The following is an 18,479-nucleotide window of genomic DNA, read 5'->3' as shown; positions in this document are numbered from 1 at the left end:
TCTTATCTACTGCAGGGAAGTTGGATTCCAACTGCAAGATTTTGTTATTCTTTGAAAACTGTTCTGCTCATCCTTCAGCTGAACCTCTCATCAAAAATAATGTTTATGCAATGTACTTTCCCTCAAATGTGACTTCATTAATTCATCCTTGTGACCAAGGCATCCTTAGAGCAATGAAGAGTAAATATAAAGACGACAACTTGAACATGTTGGCAGCAGTGAACAAGAGGTGTGGGTATGGGAGGCTTCCAGAAGGAGTTCAATGTAAAGAATGCCATATATACAGCTGCCAATGCATGAAATCATGTAAGTAAAGAACCTTGTGCATGCCTGGCACAACCTCTGTCCTATGACCATATTCAGTGATAGTGATGGACAAAGTGATGAGTTTGAAGGATTCCCCATGTCAAGCGAGAAAAAGATGATCAGACCTCTTTATATATGCAAAAAAGTATGCATTCAGAGTCTGTCATTAAGCTGGAAGAAGAGGATATTGAAGTTTTTAACATAGATAATGATGCTCCAGTTGTTCATTCAGCAACAGATGGTGAAATAGTTGCGATGGTTCTGAATCAAGGTGATCCTGATGATGATAGTGATGATAAAAATGACAGTGATAATGTGGTGAAAATATGTGATGGACTTATTGAAGGATTAGAGCAGTATGCATTCATAATTGAACAAGAAGTCACATCGGTGTATAAAGTCAGGGACTTGCGACAAAAGCTTGTATTAATGAAACAGATGAAATTAGAAGCATATAGAAAAAGCAATCCACCACGGTGTTTCCACATCCCTAGAGGATCCGCCTCCATCTCCCTCAACTGGTTCTGTTTCTCCTTAAAGTGATGTTATTGATGATGTAACCTCTCCCTCAAGTTTCTCAGAAATGATATAGTTTTAATGTCTGGGGGTAGATTTAATTTAAGTTTGTAAGAGGTGGTCATTATGTTTTTTACAGTAAGTACAAGACATTATTTTTACATGACATCTGAATCTTACTTCCAAGTATGAGTGCAACATAACTAGTGTCATGCAGTTCACAAGTTCATTTTATGGATGCAAATAAAAATATTCTGAAAACCAGAAAAATCCAAAAATCTGCAACACTTTTAGTCCCAGAAATTTTGAATAAGGGATTCTCAACTGTAATGGCAAAGGAGAGGTTAGCTTCCGTGACCCTTATCAAAGGCAAGTTTTCAGGTTAAGACATGATAAATGCAACAAACATGTCCATATTACTGAACTGTTGATAAAGCAACCTAGAAGAGGAAACAGCATACAAACGTCCTAAACCTTCTAAACCTTGGTTTAACACAGCTTGTTCTCGTGCTATACATGATAGAGAGGTGGCCCACAAAAGGTACTTAAGCCTTCCATCACCAGAATCTCACGCACTTTATATTTCTGCCTGGAACCATGCCAAGTCTGTTCTCCAACTAGCCAAAAACTCCTTCATTAACAGAAAATATCAAAACCTTTCAAGATCTAACTCCCCTCGTGATTTCTGGCATCTAGCCAAAAATATCTCCTATAACTTTGCTTCTTCTTTCCCTCCTCTACTTCAACCTGATGGCACCACTGCTATCAAAGCTATTTCTAAAGCTGAACTCTTTGCTCAAACCTTTGCTAAAAACTCTACCTTGGACGATTCTGGGCTTGTTCCTCCCTCTCCTCCACCCTCTGATTACTTCATGCCACCTATTAAAATTCTTCGCAATGATGTTTTCTATGCCCTCGCTGGCCTAAACCCTCGGAAGGCTTATGAACCTGATGGGGTCCCTCCTATTGTTCTCCGAAACTGTGCCTCCATGCTTGCACCTTGCTTAGTCAAACTCTTTCAGCTCTGTCTGTCAACATCTACCTTTCCTTCTTGCTGGAAGTTTGCCTACATTCAACCTGTTCCTAAAAAGGGTGACTGTTCTAATCCCTCAAACTACCATCCTATTGCTTTAATTTCCTGCCTATCTAAAGTTTTTGAATCTATCCTCAACTGGAAGATTCTTAAACATCTTTCACTTCACAACCTTCTATCTGATCGCCAGTATGGGTTCCGTCAAGGCCGCTCTACTGGTGATCTTCTGGCTTTCCTTACTGAGTCTTGGTCATCCTCTTTTAGAGATTTTGGTGAAACTTTTGCTGTTGCCTTGGACATACCAAAAGCTTTTGATAGAGTCTGGCACAAAGCTTTGATTTCCAAACTACCCTCCTACAGTTTCTATCCTTCTCTCTGTAACTTCATCTCAAGTTTCTTTTCTGACCGTTCTATTGCTGCTGCGGTAGACGGTCACTGTTCTTCTCCTAAATCTATTAACAGTGGTGTTCCTCAGGGTTCTGTCCTGTCACTCATTCTCTTTTTATTATTCATTAATGATCTTCTAAACCAAACTTCTTGTCTTATCCACTCCTACGCTGATGATACCACCCTGCACTTTTCCACGTCTTTTCATAGACGTCCAACCCTTCAGGAGGTAAACATATCACGCAGGGAAGCCACAGAACGCCTGACTTCTGATCTTTCTAAAATTTCTGATTGGGGCAGAGCAAACTTGGTATTGTTCAATGCCTCAAAAACTCAATTCCTCCATCTATCAACTCGACACAACCTTCCAGACAACTATCCCCTCTTCTTCAATGACACTCAACTGTCCCCCTCTTCTACACTGAACATCCTCGGTCTGTCCTTTACTTATAATCTGAACTGGAAACTTCACATCTCATCTCTAGCTAAAACAGCTTCTATGAAGTTAGGTGTTCTGAGACGTCTCCGCCAGTTTTTCTCACCCCCTCAGCTGCTAACTCTGTACAAGGGCCTTATCCGTCCATGTATGGAGTATGCTTCACATGTCTGGAGGGGTTCCACTCATATTGCTCTTCTAGACAGGGTGGAATCAAAAGCTTTTCATCTCATCAACTCTTCTCCTCTAACTGACTGTCTTCAGCTTCTCTCTCACCGCCACAATGTTGCATATCTAGCTGTCTTCTACCGCTATTTTCATGCTAACTGCTCTTCTGATCTTGCTAACTGCATGCCTTCCCTCCTTCTGCAGCCTCGCTGCACAAGACTTTCTTCTTTCTCTCACCCCTATTCTGTCCACCTCTCTAACGCAAGAGTTAACCAGTATTCTCAATCATTCATCCCTTTCTCTGGTAAACTCTGGAACTCCCTGCCTGCTTCTGTATTTCCACCTTCCTATGACTTGAATTCCTTCAAGAGGGAGGTTTCAAGACACTTATCCACCAATTTTTGACCACTGCTTTGACCCTTTTATGGGACTGGCATTTCAGTGGGCATTTTTTTTATTAGATTTTTGTTGCCCTTGGCCAGTGTCCTTCCTACAAAAAAAAAAAAAACTACATGATTTCATTTTAATTAAGCCATAGACTACAGTGAACCCCCAGTTTATCATGGTTGAGTTATCACCAATTCACTTTTTCGCAGTTTTCTCTTGGAACCTGTTTATTTTTTATAATGCGGAAAATTCTACTTTATAGCGGAAAAATCGCCTATTATATTTGATTAAATACAAGCTAAATTGTGGCGTGGGTTGAGGAAATGGCCAGATGAGGGTTTAGGTGCACTTGTATATTTGGCAACACTGCCTACTGGTAAGGTGGTGGCCAGGTGGAGGCAGTGACACAGTTCTTACTAGCCTCTCACCATCAACAGCCAACTGTTGACAGGCAGAGTGGGCACCAGTTGGTGTTGGTTGATCGGCTGTGCAAGCAGTAATTTTCGTTGCCACTCACATTATTTGTGGTTTGGTGTACTTGGATTGGTGGCAGTTTGGCATGTTTGTGTGAATGCTGTAAATTGCTGTAACTGTTGGGTGGTGGATGGGTTGGATGATTGTGTAGAAGCAGGTTTTGTCACCAGTTGACATTGTGTATGGGCTGTTATCTTTGTGGTGGTGGTTTGGTGTGTCATGTAAGTGTTGCACAAACATTCTGGTTATCATTGGGTCGGTGGTGGTGGTTGGTGTGTTGTGCATACTGTGAGTGTTCCTTATTTGCTGAGTTGGCATATAATTACCATTACTGTCATGAGGTGAGTGGTTTTATAAGTGTTTTTTTTTTTCCTTCTTCTTCTTTCTGAACTACAGTCAATATATCGTGGGTGCCTTTGAAACATAATCCCGGGATGAACTGGGGTTTCTCTGTACACCATACTTGACTGTCCACTCGAAATTGGGCCTTTCCCAAGTGAGTCCTTGGGCTGATTTTTGGAAGTATTGAATAAAATGCTCAGAATCAACATAGGAATGTCAAAGAAAAGGCAAACTCTGTAGTGATGTAAAGAATGTGTTCATGAGCAAGAAAAGCAAATTCGATAACGTAGGTCATTGGAGGGTAATCATTATTGAATCATAAGACACCAGGAAAGACAAAATTTCTAATAACTTCCAGGAATACTGGAATTTCAAACTGAAAATGCATACATACATAATCCATATAGTTTATGTTAATATGCAGTACAAATGAGTTATCTTCATTTGATGGATTTGACGTAATAACTACTAGAAGTCCTATGAGCATAAAAAGTCACATGCTAAATTTTTTTATAAAGATGGTGAGTATCTTGCAGGATGAATAAGTCACTGTCCTGCAGGATGAATAATAACTTTCTCGCAGAGTGAAAAACACAACAGCTTTTGGATAGAAAAAAAATCACCGTTGAATAATTTCATTAAGAGGATGGCTGTCTTGTAAAATGAACCAGTCATTATCCAGCAGAGAGAGAGAGAGAGAGAGAGAGAGAGAGAGAGAGAGAGAGAGAGAGAGAGAGAGAGAGAGAGAGAGAGAGAGAGAGAAACTTCACATTGTCATGTGGGGGGAGAAATCACTGTGCTCCATGAAAATCTGTCCTGCAGTAGGAACAAGTAATTCGGTTGAAGAGAAACACAGTCAATGTCTTTAAGGGGAGAATTAAATTTGTTGCAAAAAAAATAAAAAGTAGGAACAAGTAACTCCCTTTAAGAGTAACATAAGTAAATGTCTTGCTGGTGGAGAAATAACTGTTGGACACACACACACACACACACACACACACACACACACACACACACACACACACACACACACACACACACACACACACATACAAAAAAAAAAAAAAAAAGATCCTACAGCAGGAACAAGTAACTCCCTTAAAGAGAAACATGAGTCACTGTCTTGTAGGGGGAGAAATAATTTTGTTGCATGCATAACCTAATCTAACCGTAAGCACAACACCACTTCACCATCCTTGCTATTCCTGCGGTGGCCATGGCCAGGTATTGGTCTCTTATTGCTTACCATGGGATTGTGATTTCACTTACATAGTATGTATAAATTATCATTAACCGCATATTCAGTGGTGGTGTACATTTCAATATATATATATATGTGTGTGTGTGTGTGTGTGTGTGTATGTATATATATATATATATATATATATATATATATATATATATATATATATATGTAATAATTTATGATAATAATAATAATAATAATAATAATAATAATAATAATAATAATAATAATAATAATAATAGAAGGTAACTAACAAATGTTGAATTGTTGGGTAAAATTACTTAGTTATCATTAAGGAAAACATGGGCAGTTGTCTTTATTTTAATAATAGGCTGTATGCAGAAACATACGTCGCTACCTACCTACAGCTACTTACTGCTAAGAAACAGGATGGATGTTTTGCTTGCACTAATGACTGTTAATGACTGTGAGTGACTGACTGACAGTTAATTTAGTGCTCTCACAGTGCTATGATGCCTGCCAGATTGTGAAGTAGTTTCATTCACAACTCCATATACCACTTATATATCATATTATCAAAAATCTGAGCTTAATGTATTTAGGAGAGTTCATTCTACAAAATGGGATTGTACATATTTGTAATTATTGCAAAGTCATTGCAATCATTATTGAGTATAACAATACAATATAAAATGTCCTAAGTAAAATATGAAGTGATATATGACCCCAATTTTAAAGTATGTCTGTTATGGTGCATAGTAGTTTCTCACTTAGGACTTGCTGAAGAAACAGTGCTGGCAGCAAATGGAGAGTGGACAATGAAGTTTGGTGTAGTCTATGATTAAACGCATGAAACGTGCATGACACTCACCAATGCATAGGTAATGCATTGGGGAGGATAACTTGTTTACCACTCTTGTGCTTCTTAAAAGTTTCTCTCTTCTTTGCAAGTGCTATTGGTACTCTAGCTTGCTTAGCCTTACTGCCAGGACTTGCATCATAACTGATTGCTTGCTTGGGAGGCATAATTAGCACTTGTGAGACAAAATAAGGCACAATCTGTACTGCATGTGGTCAGTCAGTCACACACACCACCACACCAGACAGTGAATGAACATGCTAGCAATAACACATCCAAGCACTGATCAGTCATATAAAGCACTGTACACTGTATTTGTACTGTATTGTAAATATACTCACGAGCAAAATGATAGAGTATGAATATATTAACAAGCAATAAGGCTATGAGAGTGGGAGTCTAAAAGACACTGAGTTTAGTTTAAAAGTGGACTGGTAGGAGAATGGATGGTAGATAAGGACAAAGGAGGAGTGCATGGTTCTCTTTCAGTACTCATCAACTCATCTCTATACATCTGAATCATTGTACATCATCATGCAGCTTGGATGTGTTAGCAGAAGGATGCAGAAAGAGGTGCATTTTAAACTTTGTAATTTTACTCATCTCATCTCATCAGAGTTTTGCACTAGTTTAAAGAAATTGGCCCCTAATTTACATGTGTTGTATCTTCAGTTTCTCATATAATGAATGCTCATATAATGGGACCTCCCTATACTACTGTACAGCTAATGTATAGGGAAGAATTACTAATTATATTCTCTGCCATTAAGAAAACAAGAGGATTAAGCACTGGTTTAATAAAAGTGCAGAAGCCAAGGCAACATGAGGTTTACTATGAAACACAGAAGATAGAGGAATGACCAGGCTTATGAAAATACAAACAGGCAAGGAATGAATACTTCAGTCAAAAGAAGCTCAAATAGTTATGTAAAAAATATTGAAAAGAGCGTTGATCAGCCAAAAACCTACAACTTCATAAAAAGTAAAAGCAAAATCAAGGATAAGATACTAAATTTACACTATGAAGGCATGAGTTATGTAAAGCAAGAAATGTATGAAGTTTTAAAGAGGAGTTTTCAATATATATATTTGAGAGGAAATTGCCATATAAGTAGATGACTGGACTAAAACTACACTATAGAAACTGGAAAACATCCTCTTAGGTAAATTGGAAGTCATAAAGAAATTGGAAAACCTACATAAAGAGGGTAATAGGCAGTGGCCTCTGAATTACAGATCCATCTCACTCACCCCTCTTGTATGCAAAATAATAAAAACTGATAAAAAAAAAGACCACTTGGAAAAACATGAAATGGTGACAGAGACAATTCAGATTTAGTGAAGGAAGATCATGCATAATAAGTCTGCTTAGCTATTATGGCAGAGTAGCAGAAATTATACAAAAAAGAGAGAGAGATGGATGGGAAGACAGGATTTATTTGGATTTCAAGAAAGCATTTGACAGTATTACACAGTAATATGGAAATTAGAACACATAAGAGATATTCAGGGATAATTACTGGAATTGATGAAAAATTTTCTGGATGGAAGGGAAATATGGACAATGCAAAGAGATAGACAGCCAATGGAATTCATTGATTGATGAAGTTGTGTGCACAAGGAGCATTCATAGCTTTAAAGATAAATATGACATTCATTTTAAAAGATGGAACATTACAAGCTTGACTCAGTCCTTAAAAATGGTATTAGTTAAGAACAATTAGGCAGGGTAAGAACACACACACACACACACACTCATGTGTAAAGAAATTGTGTGCACAAAGAGCATTCATAGCTTTAAAGATAAATGTGACAAATTAATTTTAAAAGATGGGACTTATATTCAAGATATAGTTAATTGCATGCATCATAATTCCTTCCTCCATTTTTTTTATTTTATTTATTTTTATACTGTAGTTTTCCTTTACAACTTTTTTCTCTTCCATAACAATGTTTTCTATTGTGTGGAGTGTGGGCTTTCTACCTGGAAGGTCATGAGAGCTGCCAGATATATCCTACATCTCACAAAAAGTTCAAATGGAAGGCTTTGTCATCGCCTCTCTCTCATTCTCATGATGAAAGGAGAAAATAGTCACCAGTCACTAGAACACATCTGAAAGAAAGTGCACCACAAAAATTATACACCCGAGAAAATTTTTGATTACAGAAGTGATTGCACTGTCAAGGGATTGGAGAGGCTTGATTATACATAGAAGCAGTCTCAGCAGATTGAGGGTTAAATTCAAATTATTAGCCACAGCTGTGCAGTCAGGTTACTGTTAATGTGCAGTTTTCTATTGTGAACTACATCTAATAGTGAGGGGGCAGTTTGCTTCCAAGTCATACTCTTATGCGGGGAACTTAAAGTCTGATATGGGGATAGGCCACAAGAAGTTGCAGAGAAGTTCGTAATGCAGAATAGGGTAACACCAATGATGGGGGAGTGCGTGCACCACCACCACCACTGCTCAAAATGATGATAGTTGAGTGAGGAGCTTGGCAAGCTGCAGCTGCTGCAGCCGCCACCACTGCCATATGTAGTGACACAAGTTTAGTGAAGAGAAAGGTGGGGTGCAGCCACCACTACTGCTGCTATCATCATACACACTGATGCAAATTTATTAAGAAGGGTGAGCTGCACCACTGCTACTGTTCACAGTGATGTGTGTTTAGTAAGGTAAGCTGCAACCAGCACTGTTGCCATACATAGTGAATTGTGTTCAGTAAGGAGAAGGGTGGACTGCAGCCACTGATGCTGCCATACACAATGATGCTTGGGCTGCAGTCACCAGTGTTGCTATGCACAGTGATGCATGCCCAGTAAGGAGAAGGGTGGGCTGCAGCCACCGGTGTTGCCATACATAGTGATGCTTGTTCAGTAAGGAGAAAGGTGGGCTGCAGCCACCAGTGTTGCCATACACAATGATGTGTGCTCAGTAAGGTGAAAGGTGGGCTGCAGCCAATGGTGTTACCATATACAATGAAGTGTGTCCAGTAAGGAGAAGGGTGGGCTGCAGCCACTGGTGTTGCTGTACACAAGGATGCGTACTCAGTAAGGTGAAAGGTGGGTTGCAGCCACTGGTGTTGCCATACACAGTGATGCTTGTTCAGTAAGGAGAAGGGTGGGCTGCAGCCACCAGTGTTGCCATACAGTGATGCTTGTTCAGGAAGAAGAAGGGTGGGCTACAGGCACTGGTGCTGCCATACACAGTGATGCAGGTTTATTGAGAAGGGCGGGCTGCACCTGCCACTGCCACCTCTGCCATTGCTGCCATCCATTGTTATGTCAATAATGAGGCATCATTAGGTGTGTGTGTGTGTGTGTGTAAACGACTTTTTTTTTTTTTGATTGTTGCTCTACTGTATTGGATTTTGTTCATTATCCTTTCAATGTTTTATGAAATATGTATTTATTACCCTGGGTTATGTTCTTAAAAAAACTCATTTAAATGTTATAGTTAGTCTGGAAATATTTTAATTTTTGAGGGGCCTGTCATAACCTGGCTTTCTGCTATGCTTTTATTAAAATTCTAACTTGAATTGTGTGTAAGGTGGGCTGATAGTGGAACCGAACCCTTGTGTTGGTGGCAACATACTGTTTTTATTTATTGCTTTTATATGTTTATTCTAGAAGTAGGTTTGTCTTCATCTTTTCTTTGCCTCCTGTCTAATGGATCTTTCTAATGTACAGATGGCTTCATACTTGAAGCAATTTTCCAACCTATATTTCAAACAAAAATGATATCTGTCATCCTTTTCTCATGGCAGCTATCATTGGCTAGAGCTGACTGATATTTATCTTAGGCCTGCCTTCTTCCTCTTCCTCACCCCCTCCACTTCCTTCTTCCTGTCCTCCTTCCCCAACCAAATGCTTTTAAGGCCTCTCTCTCTCTCTCTCTCTCTCTCTCTCTCTCTCTCTCTCTCTCTCTCTCTCTCTCTCTCTCTCTCTCTCTCTCTCTCTCTCTCTCTCTCTCTCTCTCTCTCTCTCTCTCTCTCTCTCTCTCTCTCTCTCTCTCTCTCTCTCTCTCTCACACACACACACACACACACACACACACACACACACACACACACACACACACACACACACACACACACACACACACACACACACACACACACACAGGTGTGACCTTTTAACTCATAAATGTGGCCTTCTAACTCAAATATGACCTTACTTATGTATGGGCAAGTCATGTCAGATCAGCTTAGGTAGCAATGTTGATTACCAGGTCACCTGATCTAACCTGGCCTGATCTGACCTGAAGTGATTTCCACCTGCCTGTGTAAGGCCATATTTATGAGTTAAGAGATAACATCTGTGAGTTAAAAGATATGTGTACCTGTGCCTGTCATTCACCTGTCTGCTGGTCACCTGTCTGCTGGTCACCCAGCCAACTGTTCCCTTACCAAAAGAGCGCAGAGCTCGACTGACCAATCTTTGGATAGGACTGAGACCACTTACACGCCACATACCAGGACAGTGAGGTCACAATCCCTCGGGTTACATCCCGTACCTATCTGCTGCTATGTAAACATTAAAAGGCCTGCGCATTTACCTTGCCCCATCCAGGACTCGAAGCTGGGCCTTCTCAGTTGTGAGCTGAGCGTGCTAACCACCACACTATGTGGTGCCTGTTCCTGTGTGTGTGTGTGTGTGTGTGTGTGTGTGTGTGTGTGTGTGTGTGTGTGTGTGTGTGTGTGTGTGTGTGTGTGTGCATGCATGCATGTGCAGGTAGGATTGTCATTTGATGTGGTTTTCATGAAGGATCAAAATTCCAAATGATGGATGCTTTCTTACAAGAGTAAAGTGTGTACTCATTCCTCAGGTAAAGTTATCAGTGGCCTGAGTGGAGCAGTACCTCCTGGTGTGCACCATCAGCCACCCCACATGCATCAACACCAGCAGGCACAGCAACACCAGGCCCAGCAGACACAGCAGCATCAGCAACAGCAACAACAACAACAACAACAACAACAACAACAACAGCAACAGCAACAACAGCAGCAGCAACAACAGCAGCAGCAGCAGCAACAGCAGCAACAGGCTCAGCAGATGATGGCCCAGCACTCCCAATATGTGTCCCCACCAGCTGCAGCTCTCCAAGGAGCCCTCCCACCTGCATTCTATACAGGCTTGCAGCAGCCCATGTATTCCCTTGAGGATTTCCAGCTCCTTCAGCAGCGAATGCCTCACATGGTGAATATGTTGGTCTCAACTGTTATGTGGAATTCTGACAATACAATCGCTTTCCATCATGTAAAGAAGCTGTTTGTGTGAAATCCTTATACTGTTGGGTTGAAGTTCACTTGATTTATTTTCCTTTTCTGAAAATTTGTTTTAATGGCAATAAAGACTAAACTATTCTTTTGTCATGCAGCAGGCCCCTACAAGCCTAGCAGCTGGTCGAGATGGAAGTATGACTTCAGCAGCATATTCAGTGGCTGATGCCAAATTCCGGACAGACCAGAATTCCTCACCAGTTCCCTCCACCATGAATCAGCAAGTAAGTAAAAGCATTTTTAGTCTAATTACCTCTTGTATTACCTATTTTGTTGTATTAAGAAAATGAGTTCTCTGATTTATGGCTACATATTAGCATGTTGTGGATGAGTTGATGTCATTTACTTTCCATAAGTCTCTCTCTCTCTCTCTCTCTCTCTCTCTCTCTCTCTCTCTCTCTCTCTCTCTCTCTCTCTCTCTCTCTCTCTCTCTCTCTCTCTCTCTCTCTCTCTCTCTCTCTCTCTCTCTCTCTCTCTCTCTCTCTCTCTCTCTCTCTCACACACACACACACACACACACACACACACACACACACACACACACACACACACACACACACACACACACACACACACACACACACACACACACACACACACACACACACACTACATGGAATAAAGGAGAAAAATATAACAAATTGAAAAAGGATAAAGAAGAAACAAAAACATTGAAGGATTTGCTGAAGAAACTAAATGATGAAGATGACAGTAAATTCAAGAAAGAAGTGAAAGAAGTTGTTAGACTGGGACCTTATTTGGAAGGCAAAACAAGAGCTATGAAAATAAGATTAAAATCATGACAAGCAACAGAAGAGATACTAGAAAGAACATTTAAACTAGAAGTAGAAGGTTACAAGGATATATACATTAAGAAGAACAGAAAGGAAGAACAAAAAAAAACTGAAAGAAATGTATGAAGAGGCTAAAGAAAAACAAAAGTAGGAGCCAGGATGAAGAAATGGTACATAAAGGTAAAGAAATCAGTGAAAATAAAATGGAGAAAATAGTATACCAACTTAGATGGATTGGTACACAGAAGACTAGAATTAGAAGACTATTTAAAAGAGAAAAATCTGAAAGTGGTGTGTTTAAAGGAAACAAAGCTAAAAGAAGAAAACCAGATAGTCATTAACAATAACTGCAATATATGGAGAAGACAGGCTTGTTAAAGGAGGGGGAGGTGTAATGATAATGACAAGAAAAGACACAAAGACAAAAACAGTGAAATAAGAAGGAAAAGCAGAAATAGTGTGTGTTAACTTGGAGGATAATAATGGAGAAGTAGTGATGGTAATAAAAACCCATGTACTACCCAAAACAAATTTTTGGAGCAAGGAAGAATATGAAAAAATAATAGAAGGTACCATTCAGTGTTTGTGTAAATTAATCAAAAGTAATAAGAGTATTATTGGTTAATGACTTCATTTGCAAAGAAGTAAATTGGGAAACATTTGAAGCAGGAAGAAACAAGGCTGCATGAGCAGAAAGATTTCTGAAACTGACTATAGAAAACACAATGATGCAATGGGTGATTGAAAATACAAGATAGAGGGAAAATGACAAACCAGCAAGACTAGACCTAATACTAACAAAGGATATGTATCTAAATAAAGAATTAAGATATGTGTGTCCCATTGGAAAAGGTGATCATGTTATGATAGAAATAGAGGCTGATAATAATGTCATTGAAGAGGATAAATCATATAAAGAAAATAGAAATAGAGGCTGATAATAATGTCATTGAAGAGGATAAATCATACAAAGAAAATAGAAATAGAGGCTGATAATAATGTCATTGAAGAGGATAAATCATACAAAGAAAATAGGAGAAACTATGGAAAAGCAAATATAGATGATCTTAAGAAACTTTATGAAGAAATGGACTGGGAAAAGCTGAAAAGACCAAATGATGTGCAAGATAAGTATGACATTTTTATGAAAATATATGAGACTGGAGTGAATATGTCCCATTTATACAAACCTAAAGAAAAAGGAAGATGTGCAAATACAAAGAAAGAGACGAAGCGTGGATAAGAATGAAAAGAAATCAAAACCAAAAAAATGAAGAAGACTTCAGGATAGCAAGAAATAAATGTGTGAAAATAAGATAGCAAGAAATGAATATGTGAAAATAAGGAGAGAAGAGAAAGGATATACAGTGGTACCTTCAGTTATGTCCGCCTTAGTATGTGCCCAAACCAACTTATGCCCTTTCCTGATGGCCAGATTTGCATCGACATGCACCCTTGAACCTGACACGCCCGCACTACCAGTGACATCACAGTGTTCCCACCATTGTCTTCCTGCCTTATTTTGTGATCATTCTACCCAGAAAATGCCTTCTAAGCAAATGAAAAGTGTTAGTGCAAGTGGTGGGAAAAAGAAAAGTGTGATAACCTTTGAAAAAAAAAGAAGGGAATCAATGCAAAGTATGAGTGGTCTTGAACTTGATGCTACAGGTGGATTGGGATTACTCCTGAGCCAGGAGTTGTCATAGTCACAGTCAAAGAGAGAGAGAGAGAGAGAGAGAGAGAGAGAGAGAGAGAGAGAGAGAGAGAGAGAGAGAGAGAGAGAGAGAATTACTTTATGATCTTTGTTTCAGATACCTCATATTACTACTATTCTATATCTGTTTGGCTGCAATGTAAGTGATATTAGAGGAAGTTTTTTATTTTTTGCCCTGGAATGGATTAATTAATTTCCCATTGATTTCAAAAGGAAATGAAGATCCAACTTGCATCCAAACCCTGAGTCATGGAATGTATTAAGGACATAACCCAAGGTACCACATTAGTTGAAAAAGTGCAAGGACAAACCAAAACTTAAACAGATTCATAAATGAAAAAAAATTAAACTAAAAGAAAAACTAGAAAGATTGAAGGATGGAAATGAACCATATGAAAACCCAAAAGGCATGAGTAAATTGCAAAACAAAACGTTTCAACAAGTTTTCAAAGAATCCGAATTTAAAGAACCACAAGATGAGAAGACAAAAAAGCAAATGTGAGAAATTACAATAATTAAAGTTTATAAAATGATGGAGGAACTGGAAGAGAGACAAGCAACAGGACCAAATGGAGTATCAGGTTTCATTTTAAAAGAGTTCAGGAAACCGTTAATTGAACCAGTGTATGACATAATAAAGTGCTCAATATCAACTGGAAGAGTGCCAGAGGAATAGAAGAGAGCAGACATTGTGCCAATTTATAAAAGTGGAAAGAAAGAAAAACAGTGAACTATAGACAAGTATCAGTGACCAGCATAGTATGTAAAATCTGTGAAAAAGTGATAAAGAAGCAGTCGACAGAATTTCTGGAAAAACATGATATGACAGAAAAGTTTGGCTTTAGACAAAAGCTATCATGTGTAACCAATTTTATGAGCTTTTATTTGAGAGTGACTGATATAGCACTGGAGAGGGATGGTTGAGTAGACTATGTGTATTTAGATTTGAAAAGCTTTTTGACAAAGTTCCCCACAACAGGTTATTACGGAAGCTTGAAAATATAAGATGATTAATTGAAAAAAAAAAAAAAATGGAAAGTTACTTAAAGGGAAGAGAAATGAGAACGATAGTAAAATGTAAAATAAAAATGGAGGAAAGTAGATAATGGAGTATCACAAGGATCAGTTCTGGCACCAATACTTTTCCTGATCTGCATAAATGATATGCCTGAAGGAGTAAAGAGTTACATGAGCTTGTTTGCAAATGATGCAAAATTACAGACATATAAGAAACAACAAAGACTGAAATTCTACAAGAGGACTTGAATAAAATCTGGGACTGGAGTAAGAAATGGGAGATGGAATTTAATGTGAAAAAATGTCATGTAATGGAAATGGGAAAAGTGGAAAGAGACCAAAATGGACATATAAAATGGGATATGAAGAAATAATAAAAGTTACAAGAAGAGAAAGATCTGGGAATGATAATACAGGATAGTCAACAGTCAGAGAAGCATGTGGAAGAGATATTCAGATACATATAAAATGGTGAGAAATATTGGAACAGCATTCCAGTATATAGATAAAGATATGATGAGAAAGATAATTACCACTATGATTAGACCAAAGTTGGAGTATGCTGAATCATTGTGGTCTCCTCACAAGAAGAAACATGTAAAAAAAACTAAGATATGCAAAGGATGGCAATGAAGAAGGTTCCAGAACTGGAATTAACATATGAAGACAGATTAAAGGAAATGAATTTGCCGACATTGGAACAGAGGAGAGAAAGAATTGACTTAATACTGATTTATAAATTGTGGAGTAGAGTGGAAGAAATAGATGAGAAACTGCTGCTAAGAGAAATAGGAAATACCAGGTACACGTGAGGACACAGCAAAAAAATTAGAAAAGGAAGATGCTTGAGTAACAAAGAAATATAGTTTCCCACAGAGGAATATAGAAGTTTGGAATGTAGTATCAGTAATGAGTGTGCACAACTTTAAGGAAAAGCTGGACAAGTGTAGATATGAGACAGGACCACATAGCTTAGGCTGTGTAAATTACAACTTGGTAAATGCGCACACACACACACACACACACACACACACACACACACACACACACACACACACACACACACACACACACACACACACACACACACACACACACACACACACACACACACACTGGTGGCCATCAGAATGCATGAATCTCTGTGGTTGCCAGTATTTTTGGCTGTAATTGCAGAGCAACTCAGCAAAAAAAATTGTGAGAGAGAGAGAGAGAGAGAGAGAGAGAGAGAGAGAGAGAGAGAGAGAGAGAGAGAGAGAGAGAGAGAGAGAGAATTTCTTGTCAAATCAGAGAAGGTATAGATATAGTAATATGGGATGTACAAGGAGGCTACAGGAGGGGGATTGGCTGTGTAGGTCATGTGTTTGCTGTAAGACACTTATGAAAAAAATATATAGCAAATGGGAAAGAAATATTTTGGGCTTTCATGGATTTATGAAAAAATATATAGCAAATGGGAAAGAAATATTTTGGGCTTTCATTGATTTAGAGAAGTCATTTGACAGAATTGTTAGGGAAGAAATGTGGGATGTTTTGAAGTTGTAATGTGTAGGTGGTAGGTTGTTAAAAGGGGTGAAAAGTTTTCATGAGAACAGTAGAGCATGTGTAAGGGTAGGTGTCAAGTCAAGGTGGAGTTACATCATTGATTTGTAATGTCACCTTGTTGTTTAATCTCTTTATGGATGGTTTGGTGAGAGAAGTTAATGTAAAATGTTAGGTAGAGGATTGGGTCTAGTAACAAAAGAAGATGAAGAATGGAGTGTAAATGAATTGCTGTTTGCAGATGATACTGGGATGTTAACTAAGGTGGTAGAGGAGTTTGGATGGGTGTGTAGAAGGAAACAAAGTTAATGTAGGAAAGATTGAGATTATAAGTTGCACCAGGGAGGCAGGTGGTAGGATGAATGTAGGGCTGAATGGTGAAGAGCTGGAGAAGGTAGACAATTTCAAATATTTTGGATCTACAGTAGCAGTGGATGGAGGGGAAGAGGCAGAGATTAGAGCTTGGGTGAAAGAAGTAAGAAAAATGCTAGGAGGATGAATGTAAAGAGAATACTTTACAATGCTGATACTTAGAGTGTGGGAGTAGCAGAAAAGAAGAGATTAAATATAATGGAGATGAGATGTCTAATGAGTATGTGTGGAATAACTTGGATGGACAAAGTCAGAAATAAGGAAGTTAGGAGAATGAAAGACTTGACAGAACAGGCAGAGCAAAGTGTATTGAGATGGTTTGGACATGAGAGAATGGAGGAAGGCAGGCTGGTGAAGATAGTAAGTTGGAGTGTGAGAGGTGTGAACTTGCAAGGGAGGCCACATGAGAGATGGATAGATAATGTAAAGGAGGGCTTAATCCGTACAGTGTCGTGCTTTGCCAGAGATGGTTGTATTTTTTTATTTTTTTGTTTACCTTGTAAAATGAGAAAAAGATAACAACAAATAATTTCATATATATATATATATATATATATATATATATATATATATATATATATATATATATATATATATATATATATATATTTTATTTTTATTTTTTTATTCTTATACCATGAATGGAAGTGTGGCTACCATATGATTTAGATTTTTAGTATTTTCCTTTCTCAGAGCTCACAATATCAGACTAAGGATGTGGAATTTTATATTTATATTTTTTAAAGCTTTTATTGTCTCCTTTACTTACACTTTCCAAAACCCTGTAGTGTGTGTGTAATAAATAAGTACTTTACATCATAAATACCTATAAATAAACAAGAATTGTACATTCAACAAAATGGTTGAATGTGCATCTGGCAACACCCCACATTTCAAGGCTGTAGTTACTACACCCGCAGTTCTCAAAGAATAGAACGTACTATGAATTTTATGACTCAATTTTCCTTTCAGATTATTTTGGTCTCGTTTCCTGTTTCTTATGCCTTACTGATTATAGATTTGAGAAGTAACTTTCTAGGAGAAAGTACCTTAGCTTTTTATCTGATGTTTTTTTTGAGTGAAACACAGCATCTCGCCTTATGTAGCCAACTTTGCGCAACACTGAGTGTGCCAAAACATTTATAACAAAAAAATTATCCCTCTCCAATACTGTAGCTTTCAATTTAAATTTACTGCTTTGATATTATATGCATGTTGACGTAGGCATTGAAAAAAACAAAATAATCCCCAAATGTGTTTCAGTTCCAACAGAAGTATTCAGTCCATAATAACTCCAAGCCCAAAAGATAGGTATGTATATGAAAACATTCACTCCTGAGTTGTCAAAATATTCTCTGTTACTGTTAGTGACAAGTTATATATATATATATATATATATATATATATATATATATATATATATATATATATATATATATATATATATATTAATATATATATATACAACAAAATTGAAGGCCGTAAAACAGTTCGAAAAAGGAAATATATACGTACTAAACACTTCCCTAAGAAGTATGCATATATATGTACTAAACACTGTACGGGTTAAAGGGAAGAAAACTGACACTAGAGCATAGTTAAATAATTGTGTGTGACAGAAACAATTGAAGAACAGTTGTTA

General features: G+C 38.0%; 1 protein-coding gene across 32 annotated transcripts in view; it reads left to right on the top strand.

Moving 5' to 3' along the window:
- Positions 1-18,479, top strand: part of LOC135092846 (ubiquitin-associated protein 2-like) — a 138,828-nt gene that overhangs the window by 80,615 nt on the left and 39,734 nt on the right. For 13 of the 32 annotated variants that reach the window (XR_010263145.1, XM_063991773.1, XM_063991762.1 and 10 more), the window contains 2 exons: positions 10,945-11,315; positions 11,497-11,622. Coding sequence is in view for 31 of the 32 variants with exons in the window: in XM_063991773.1 (XP_063847843.1) it covers positions 10,945-11,315; positions 11,497-11,622 (497 nt within the window). In the remaining variant the exon portion in view is untranslated. The remainder of the gene's footprint in view (positions 1-10,944; positions 11,316-11,496; positions 11,623-18,479) is intronic. The other 19 variants (XM_063991777.1, XM_063991765.1, XM_063991665.1 and 16 more) reach the window with 3 other exon arrangements.

Source organism: Scylla paramamosain, chromosome 3 (assembly GCF_035594125.1).
Source record: "Scylla paramamosain isolate STU-SP2022 chromosome 3, ASM3559412v1, whole genome shotgun sequence".
NCBI classification, from domain to species: Eukaryota; Metazoa; Arthropoda; class Malacostraca; order Decapoda; family Portunidae; genus Scylla; species Scylla paramamosain.
Note: the sequence above shows the minus strand (reverse complement) of the source record. Positions and strands in the feature narration are given on the sequence as shown.